Source organism: Dermacentor variabilis, chromosome 9 (genome assembly GCF_050947875.1).
Source record: "Dermacentor variabilis isolate Ectoservices chromosome 9, ASM5094787v1, whole genome shotgun sequence".
In the NCBI taxonomy this organism is placed as follows: Eukaryota; Metazoa; Arthropoda; class Arachnida; order Ixodida; family Ixodidae; genus Dermacentor; species Dermacentor variabilis.
In genome coordinates this window covers 142,719,527-142,730,115 of record NC_134576.1, presented here as the reverse complement: position 1 = coordinate 142,730,115, position 10,589 = coordinate 142,719,527, and the positions used below count along the sequence as shown (strand labels likewise).

The following is a 10,589-nucleotide window of genomic DNA, read 5'->3' as shown; positions in this document are numbered from 1 at the left end:
ACGCAAATACACCCATGCTCTCCGGCAGCTGCGAGTAGCCAGCGTCTCAGCGATCGGCGGCAGCCATCTTTTATTCCTTCCGGAACGGGGCAGCCTGCAGCTATTCCGAAGAAAATTCAGTTTTGTTCGGCATAATAATGATTCTTTATCGCGTACACGTCACTTTGACGCTGTGAGTTTGTGCGGTTTTGTGACGTCGCGTGACAGGCAGATGAAGTGGGTGCAGCCCGAAATCTTGTTACCAATAGCCGAGGGCTAATGGCGAAAAGGGGTCGAATCAAAAATAACTGTTTTTCTTTTTTTCTGTCAAATCATGCATAATCAGTCTGTACACATCATATCAGATGGGGAGGTATTGCGGTTTTCGTCACGTCACGTGACAGACAGATGAAGTGGGGATGGTCGAAAAAAGTTTTCGACCAATCGCGGAGGGCTGATATCAGAATTGGAATAGAAAAGTTTGGAATAGTTTTACGTTATAGCGCCCCAAATGTCCTAAAAGGCTCGAACAACAAAGCGTGAAACACTAAGGTGTCATACTGCCTAGAACTTTCACTCAGTTTAGGCAAGGAGTGTAGCTGCAGCCTTCCGAAAAAGAATCAAAACGAAGAACTATTTATTTGAGGTATATATACCTTCTACGTCCTATTATATAAACAATGTCTGCCCAAATTATTTCTTTCCCTTAGACCTGATATCGGGAGAGCCAAGACGATAACGCCGGCTTGTAACTGAGGAAATACCGACTTAGTGAAGCAGGCGTCTCCAGGATGTGCGGCTCTACTTCGATCACACATATGCCCTCCTGAGTGCATAGACAAACCTGCCGCACTCTGTGTTCGGGTTATGAAGATTGGTGAGCTGATTGTGCAGCATAATAAAAAAAATATATCCCGCATTGCATGCAAGCATGTACAATGTCAGTGTTTGAAACAAACAGTTTAAAATTCTTCTTGGCATCACTAAGCATTTGTATATTTTGATACAATGACCATTTTTGTATTTTTTCTGCGACAGCGCACTGGCGGCGAGAAAGCCGCCGCCAATGGCCATCAAAGTAAACCAAATCTCTTGACCGCATGCGCACAGTGTTGAATGTTTGAGTGCCACTAAATACACAGACAACGGTAACGTTCTCTCTTCGTTGTTTCTTCGTGCGCAAAAGCTGCAGTCTACACAACGCAACGACCGTCTCAGTTTGCTTCCTTTCACCGCACAATTATCTATTGGAGGAACAGTTCATTGTCAAGACGACACTCCACAGTGGCCACAGTCATCATCGGTAGGACGCTCACCACATCCGTGGACGATTGTTGCTTGTTGAGTCCACTTCGGTGCCTAACCACTAAGGTCAAAGCAACACAATCCAAATCCTGTGGTTGCAGTTAGCCTCAACACAATGGCTATTGTCGTGCGCTGAAGAGAGCAGATTAATGGGTCCGTAACTGTCGGCAAGTCAATGCCAAGATATTGTGGTAAAGATCGGATTTAAAAGAACGACACTGGATCCAGAATGAATCGCAAGTTGCGAGCCCTGGCCCATGAGCAATGACTTACCATTGCGATTCCTCTCTCGCCTTTTTCCGCAAGGTTAAATCTGCTATTTAACAAGGTGCACGAGCAAGCCTAAGTGAAGTACGCTTCAAACACCGTGAATGTCTTTCGCTCGCACCTGTTTGTTTAGCACCTGCCGCTATAATCGTCGCACTTTGCGTCCTCTCTCCGCACTGAACACGAAGAGGGTGCTGGTGACTGCTGGAGCACGCCGGTGAAGCCATATTTATGGGCAACGCGATGACTACACCTCACTGAACGCTTCTTGCTCACAGCCTCCAATTCAGTAGCATGACCACTGCTTTACAGGTTCCCGTTCTCTCGCTCCTATATAGTAGAATAAGATGGCATCTGTCTTCTGAAGAAGAAAATGCAGCAGTTCACAAACAGTCTGAGCGTCGCAGATGCAATGCCCACCGTTGAACGCTCTTTTCTTCTTAGGGACTGCTCCACCACAGCGGACCAGCCGCAAAACATCACTTCCTCTAGCCACACAGTGCTCTAAGACTATGGCTACTGCCGTCTAGAAAATACAAAGTAGCATGCGATAACAGCCAAAGTAGCCCTCAATGTAAGAGCGACCCTTGCGGAACAACTACTGCAAGTGGGCTCGTCGATTCGGTAACCGGCGCAGTGTGTCGACACGAGGTAGCCGCCAGCCTTGACGATAATGTCTTCAGCGAGCTCGGCCGCTTCCACGTCGCAACGCCGGAGCACAGCCGTCTTGGCACAGTTCTTGTAGCCATCCATCTGGCTGCACGAGTAAAGGTGAAATGAAGAGGGTTAGAGAGAATGACGGACGGTCACGAAAACTATTGTTGCGAAATGTTAAAACTGTGTCCCAAACGTGAAAATTGGTGGTCGCAGGTTTCATTCAGTTGTTAAAAATCGCTAGAAGTCTAAACTATAGACTCCTGCCCCCCTCCCCGTCGGCACACGAGGCCCGCAATGTCACCTCATCGTTATTCAAGCTTCAATATCAGCTTCAGTTTGAAGTAAATTCCACCAGCATTATCGTTCGAGACAGGTGTTTACAGGAAGATGGAGGCTCGAAGTAATCGGCAGTGATCCAACCGGAAAGAAATGTGGCTGGAGCCATCGTTTTGACAAGGGAACTTGCCCAAGTCCCCTTGTCAGAACTTTGACACCAGCCACATTGCGTGTTCGATCACTGTTGATAAGTGTAATCATGAACTGTCAAATATTAGTGTCACTTTTATAATGGCGGCTCTATCCCCATAAAAGTGTAAAGAATGTTTATGCTCTATTGTATTGAATGGTGATGAAGTCTCCCTGGAAAAATAGACGACCCCGCACACATCTGCGTGCCTTGACGGCGTCCCTTACGCTTTTTGTTTTTGCTTTAGTACCAGCAAGGCGAGAGAGACAAAAACCTAGCTCAGACTAATCACTAGTTTGAATTCTGCTTATTCTAGAGGTTTAATCAATGCCTGCTTTAGAGTGAACGTTACTGACTCAAACTTACCAGCAAGAAAGTCGTATCTTCTCTTGTGTGCTTAGCGTCTGCCCTTGAAGCTCGGCTCGCTGTGCCATGTAGACCGCTGCGCAGTAATTGTAGTCGTCCTGTAGCTGCTTGTAGCACTTGGAATGCTTCAGGTACGCTGCACCAGAAGTCAAAATCAAAAGTGTTATTCGCTTCGCAACAACCTTGGCTATACGGTTCATGTGTATTTTGAGAGCAACGGTTTAGGCCATAATGATTGAGCGGAGGCTAGTAAATGCAAAATTATTTCCTTTTCGGGCTAAAAAGCCTTTTTAGTTGTCTAGTTCAAGTATTTACCGTCAGCTTTTATGATAAATACGTGGCGATCTTTCTAGGAAACCGTAAGTTTGAGAGAAACGTTATTTTATTTTATTGTATTTCTATAATGTATGGCTAGCGTCTGTATTGCTATACGCGCAGATGTTAAAATTCTCACTAACTTGTTCAGAGCTGTTTCAAGCTGCTTATTGTTACTTTGCGGCGTATGTCGTTATGTACTACAAGTCGCAAGAGTTTCGAGGCCAAAATATTCGTGAACTGGACTGGACACTGTATTTAAGGGTCTATCAAAGCCTCGATGTCGTCATACACTGCCGGAAAGCATGGCTCCACCATACCGTTATACGTTTGGTATGACTGCGGACAAGCTGGCCTTTTGCGACAGGTCGAGCATGTTATGATCCATGGCGATTAACATGCCACATGTGCTCGCTGAACATGGTTTACTATACGTGAAGTAGAACTCTACGTATATAGCTTTTTGCGCGACCAATGAAAAATAGGGGTGCAAACAGTGCAAATGTGTTGTGAGCAGAACAAGACGGCATCATTTGCTTTTAATGTGCGATATAACGCCCGATGCAAATCATGGACAACGAAAGAAGCCGTAGTAGGATGCTTCGGACCACCTTCTCTCACATCACGTCACAGACAACTTCGTCTCTATGTTTGCATAAAATCTTTCATCCCCCTGAATTATACTACGCACTTCTTCACTCACCGCAATGCATATCTAGAAGATTGATGCATATCAAGACCTCTATAAAGCGGCAGCCTGCGTGAGTCCTCCACTCTCTTTCCTTGGTGACTGCATTATAATAAAGCTTAAAAAAAACGTATGAGGATTGTCACAGAAATTATGCAATATTTTTCTCTCTGCAAAGCAAGCGAATGGTTTATGTTGATCGCCATCGAAGCTTCCATGATGCTAACGCGTGATCCTTCCAGCTGGAGTAACCTTCCTCAAAATCCTTAGCCCTCTCCTTCTCATCATGTAAGTCTTCTCTTATTCCAATGCCTCTCGGCAAAAGCGTGGTATCAGTACAAGGCGAACGAAGTGCCTCGCGATAGCCTAAAGGCAAACCACACTCACTCATCCTAAACCTGGATCCTTCTTGACAGAAATCTTCGATAAGTTGAGCCGCTCCACTGGTGAGCCGCCTGTAGATCTCGCGCTGTCGCTCGTTGAAGCAGCGCCGCGTGAACCCGTTCACGCATTCCATGGCGTCGGTGAGGTGGCTGCAGCGTCAACAGAACGCAAGAGTTTATTTTACAGGCTTTCATAGAAATCATTCCACGCGGAGCTCTATGCAAGTAAACACGACATAAAAAATAACTTTCACAACGAAGGCGGCCTAAATTTCGAGACGTAATTATTTACGACTTGTCCAAATTATGGAAGCTGGAAGAAGCACCATCCTGGTAATATTAATCGTTAACAACCAAAAACAAACACTGTGCTTCTTAAAGGGACGCAAAAGAAAAATAATTTTATAGCTTTATTAAATACTGTATTACCTTCTTCAGTACTACAGCAACTACTCTCACCAGGAATAAATGAGGCTTGGTAAGCAAGAAATGGCCCAGACATGAACGATGGTGGCGACGCCGCCGTGAAGTTCCCCCACCAGCTTGCCGTGACGTAATGGATTTTGATGGCGTCTGTTTGGGTCTATGTAATTGCTTATTGGTTAAAGGGGAATGGATTGTATTTTAAAAGTGCAAGAAATTCAACTTAGAAAGTTAGCTGCCTGGTCCATTGCGGTATCTCCGGCAACGACCTCGCTGACGAAGCTGCTAGAAAAGCACACGAAGGAGCAACCCTTCTTTCAATACCTTTATCGCGGACCGACGCAGCCCAACAATTAGGCAAGCTAGCGCACTCTTTGACATTGGTGAAGTGGCACACACCTGAATTCACTCAAAATTGCTTGCATTCCCTCGATCCCTCTATGCAACTGCGGCTGTTACCAGGTCTTCCGCGAAATGAGGAAACAGTGCTGTGCCACTTACATTTGGGCGTCGCATTCACCAATGCTTATGCATTTCTGATTGGCATGGCTGATAGCGCCGAGTGCAATGCCTGCGGTGTCGAGGAAACCATAGAACACATGTTGTGCTACTGCCCATCTTTTGAAAATGAAAGGCATGACATCTGCAAAGCTCTCAGTCAGCTAGATAGAAAGCCGTTCACCTTGAACAAGATCTTGGGACAATGGCCTCGCATATCGCAGCTACAAAAGGCCACAAAAGTGCTGCTGCGATATTTGAAAGCTACCGGATTGAGTAAGCGTCTGTGATCCGAACTGAGTGACCGAATGATATCCCCAGTGGACTTTCTCTTCTTCTTTTAATCTTCCCGTCACCCTTCCCTTTCCCCAGTGTAGGGTAGCCAACCAAGCTCAGTCCTGGTTAACCTCCCTACCTTTCATTTATCATTTTCTCTCTCTCTCTCTCTCTCTCTCTCTCTCTCTCTTAAAGAACTTTTGCTGAGCCACGGCTCACAGGTGCGAAGATATATTTCTAAACCCGTTACGTCACAGTGGCGTACCGACGTTGAAGTTCCAGTTGAAAATTAAAAAAGGGATATAACTGTGGCTTTCATTTTCTTTGATAGTAACACATCTATCGACTCGAAATAACGAAAATATAGGTATGAAACAGTACTTGATCACTCTGAACTAATTTAGTGCTTCCCTTTAGTGTCTTTAAGTGAAGGGAACAGCTTCAGTCACGGACAACCCAACATCTCCCGCTAAAGGCGAACACCCAAACTTTTCTAAGGCAGAATGGCAGACATATATGCTCGGCGTTATCACGTGGTATTGCTCCCAAGTGCATACAGACACACTGTTATACTTAGCTTCAGTTAATATGACAAGAACTAGCGCATGCCACATGACATGGCTGATGTCCACCCAACTAAAATTGAATTTTTTACGCGCACTATTGATGTTCGAGATCGGCACCATCCTTAAATGATTATCCGACATAGGGTTGTACCCAAAGATAGGATCGTTACCCAAGGGTTGTAGTGGTGACAGAGAGCCCTGGTCATTTTCACGCCTGTCTCTCGGGCGGAGTATGCACTGAGAAATACTAGGGCCCCGCGGCTCGCGTGTCGGCTGTCGAGTGTGAGTGCACGTTGTTCTCAAAAGGCCTATCATGTCACTTTTATCAGCGCGCAACTCTTGCTTTCACTGCAGAGTTTCGTGAATGATACAACATTTCAGAAGTCTTCCTCCTGCACCGCGTGTTAACTCGTGTGCCGGGTGCCATATGCTCAAAACCACGGCGCCGTCTAAGATTTCCCGAAGACGGCTCTGCGCTTGAGCTGCGGCCTCAGATTCCTGATCTGCATGATGGAATTCTGACAAAGCCAGAACAAATTGACAAATCTGCCGTCATCTGTGGTCCGCATGCACCTATTTTACGCGCGAAGCTGCCGCAATGTATGCGTGAATGCCTGTTATTTCTCATTGTGCGCAGCATTACTGACTCGGCGAGCAAAATTTCATCACGTGGTGTATCTCTCGTTGTTCAATGGATACCTTCACACGTAGGAGTCGCCGGTAATGAAGAGGCTGATCGAATCACTTCAACTTGCGCTCAGAATTGTGACTGCCCAGAAACTTTGTACAAGCTTGATGACGCTCGTCTGCTAATTCGTCGCTACGCATACTGAAGCATCATCCAGACCAGCGCGTCGCAAATGGGACGCTCCAGCCCCGTGTTCGCGGCCGAGGCTTGTTTCTTCGCGCTAGGGCACAACTACTCAAGCTGAGGGTTGGCTGCGTGAACGCGCACGAACGTTTATACAGACAAGGACATGTGGCCAGTCCATCGTGTACGTCTTGTGGCTGCTGCGAGACCCTTCAGCACCTTATATCTGAATGTCCCGCTTTCAGTGCGCAGCGCTTGTCGTTACTGAGAGACTATCATCTCCTTGGCCAGCGGTGTACGACACTCGACGAATGTTTGTACCCCAGTGGTTGTGCGTCTAAACGCGATCAGGCTCATCAAGCTCTACTTACGTTTCTAGGGTTAACTAACTTTTCTAAAAGAAACTACTCTATTCAACATTCTGTAGTAGCGTGACCTTCAGGGACCGGTTTTACTGTGTGTGATCTGTACTGTGCTCTACTTTAGTCTTTAGATTTGTCCTGTTGCTCTTCCTTTCCTCCTTCCTCCCCTCCTTCCTATCTTCCATTTCTGTGTTGCTGTCACTTCCCTTCAAAAGAGTAGGCAGGCCTTGTGCCCCTTCCGATGGCAATTGCCCGCCTGTTCCTCGCTTCCCTTTCCTGTTAATTGTATATGTGTTCACATTATTATTATTATTATTATTATTATTATTATTATTATTACTATTATTATTATTATTATTATTATAGGCCTGGCTGGCGACAAGCACGTTGAGAGTAGCTTTAATTGCATTTTTCTGTGGGAAGATAGGATAACTTCAAGTGCTTCGTTGGGACGCAAACAATAACCCCTGTAAGTGCTCCAAATACGTACACTCTTGCGAGGCCTCGCGCTAGGCTCGGTACTGCTACAGACACCGGGACGATTTAGAACGGCCCTAAGTGTTCCTGTTCGCCCAAAGGCGCTCTCGCCAAGAACGCCGTCTGGCGGTATCAGTGGCGACACCAAGAGTAGCGCAAACTCTCGCAATTGCGCCTCTTGCCCTCCTGTTCGCCCTCGGAGAGACGCCATAAGTTGAAACCCTGGCTCATGGCACAAGACTGCGTCGTGGAATACTCACTCGCATATGCGCTTCAGCTCGGCCTCAGTGGTGGCGAACGCGAGGCTCTTGTTTCGCGACAGCAGGTCCAGCTTGCGCACGCACTCGCTCACCACCTCGTTGTGGCACGAGCTGCTGCCGCCGCTGAGCTCATCGTCAGTGTCGTTAGTGGCCCGACCGAATCGCGCCGCGGTGGCGGCCCGGCAGGTGTTGTCGTGCCATCGGCAGCTGCCCAGCAATGCCACGCCTGCGATAATATTTTCGGGTATCGGAGGGGGGTGGAATACATGATGGATGGATCAAAAGGTGTTTCAACAGCGCCTGACATATTGAAGAAAGACAAGGTCTTCCGGAGAGCATTAGTGTAGCGTGTGGTTTGCTGAGATATCCCCTGGAACGACCAATCTAGGCTATCTGTGTCTATTTCCGGGCTCATTGCGCTAATTCCACATTACTATTGCACCGTACATGGCTCTAGGCTAATTTGATGCTTCTTTATGTATATATATATATATATATATATATATATATATATATATATATATATATATATATATATATAATTCAGCACTAAATTACAGATGAAACCCATACGCGTTTCTTAGGAAGAAGCCTCGCAGTTGAGGAAAAATTCGTCCTGGTCTGGCATTCGAACCCGGGACCAAATCGTTCGCTCTACAATTTGAGCTAACGACGAAACCAGCAGATCGCAGAGCGAGGACGAATTAATCGACAACTCTAAGCACAGGGACACCAAATAAGGACAAATCAGTTCTGCCGAATCCCGCAATGTGGAGGAAATGTCATGAAAGAAAAAAATTATCATTGTACGCGGAACCAACGCTAGCATTGGTCCCGATTTCAAATTTCTGACCAGGACGAATTTTTTTCCTTAATTGCGAGGCTTTCTTTCTGAGAAACCCGTATGGGTTCGGTTCTTTTTCTTCTCTCTCTCTTTGTTTTCTTTATTTTTTTTTGTTTGTAGCCTAGTTCTACATCCGAGTGTATGACAATTTGCCCCTTCAAACGTAATGAGGTACGGGTATTTTTTTCTTTTGCAATAAAGCCTGTTTACTTAATGCACAACATGTATCCTTCTGGTAACTGGCTTTTCCGTTAAATTAATATTACTTGTGTGGCGGTGCCAAGCGTAACCCTGCTCGCAACTTTGCAAGGAACTACTAATTGTCGTGTTTTTAACTTTTTATTCTTAGCTGGACTCGTATCAGCAGCCTTTGATACTACTCTTCGAGCATCAGCGAAATAAATAGCTTGCATTATGTGGGTCTTCTGTTTTTTTAATTGAGCGTTCAGGGAGCACAAATCTCCGCTGATTGGCGCCGACGCTTTCGCAGAAAGGCTAAGTGAGTGGGAGTCATTCCTTGGACGTGGGACGTCCCCATGCGAGATGGTTCCATGAGGACAAGATTGCATAGTAATGTGGATATTCGATGCATACGGACGACAGGTTTGTCGTGGCGCTAACATAATCGTGAAAGCTCATTCAGCGGCAAAATATTGAACGCCCATGCCATGACTTCTAATCGTGCCGTCAGAATAAAAAAAAAGAATTCGGGCCCACCACAGTAGAAAAAAACAAAAGAAACAAGAAAAATAGATACGGCGGAACAGCGTAGCGCTAAGTCGCGGGCAATCAGAATACTGATTAAAGTCACGATATTCTTCAGAATAAGTGGGAGCTGACCTCTTTGACGCACTGGAATTGCGTACCTATTCAACAACAAAGGCTATAACTGGAACCTTGTCCGAACACAGAGATGTCGCTGCAACTAATACTAATGAGAACGTGTTTTGCTGCTTTATAGCGAGATATCAGGAAAAGATTCATATCGCCAAAAGATTAGGCTGGAGTAAAAGCGTTCAAAGAAAATGGCATGGCCTATTCATTCCACTTGCGTCCTCCTGAAAGGGAAATGTGAAGCCAAGAAAGAAACATTAAACGTAGCAACACGACATAAAGCGGGATTAATTACGAAGGCCCTTAGATGTATAAGGTTTCTTTCTTCATTTCTGAGCACCGCTCTTATTATTTGACGACGAAAAAGTATCTGCCGCACGCCCTCAACGATGTCGTTTATATCTTGCAATACGCATCGGATACTAGGCGAAGGAAAGAGCCAATAGCTTTCTTTTCAGGTCGCCAGTCTGACGAAATATCGTGTGGTCGTGAGGAAACACGAAGAAAGCATGACCAAATTTTGGACGAAAGGTGGTAACAAAGCTTGGGCCAGAACGCCAAGTCCTTTCTTATATTTTTGTCACCACGAGGGGCGCCTGTCCTGCTTTCTTCGGCTTCTTTCTTATTTGCTCATTGTCTCTACAAGCCAGAAGAACGTGGTTATCTTTTTTTTTAATCGTCAAACGTACGCAGAATGCTTTAACGCGACATTGCAGCGATCAGTGTTCGTCATGGCTCACCGACCGTCTCTCATATGGCTTTGCTTGAATAGGCAGAATGGGAAAAAAGAAGGAAACTGCGCGCATCAACAA

General features: G+C 45.8%; 1 protein-coding gene across 1 annotated transcript in view; it reads right to left on the bottom strand.

Moving 5' to 3' along the window:
• Nucleotides 1–920: 920 nt before the first annotated feature.
• The window catches only part of LOC142558223 (uncharacterized), a 55,075-nt gene continuing 45,406 nt past the window's right edge, over nucleotides 921–10,589 (bottom strand). Inside the window, exons 2-5 of the mRNA XM_075670379.1 lie at nucleotides 8,100–8,325; nucleotides 4,431–4,576; nucleotides 3,041–3,176; nucleotides 921–2,308 (exon numbers count right to left, since the gene is read on the bottom strand). Coding sequence (XP_075526494.1) covers nucleotides 2,068–2,308; nucleotides 3,041–3,176; nucleotides 4,431–4,576; nucleotides 8,100–8,325 — 749 coding nt within the window. The 3' untranslated portion in view covers nucleotides 921–2,067. The remainder of the gene's footprint in view (nucleotides 2,309–3,040; nucleotides 3,177–4,430; nucleotides 4,577–8,099; nucleotides 8,326–10,589) is intronic.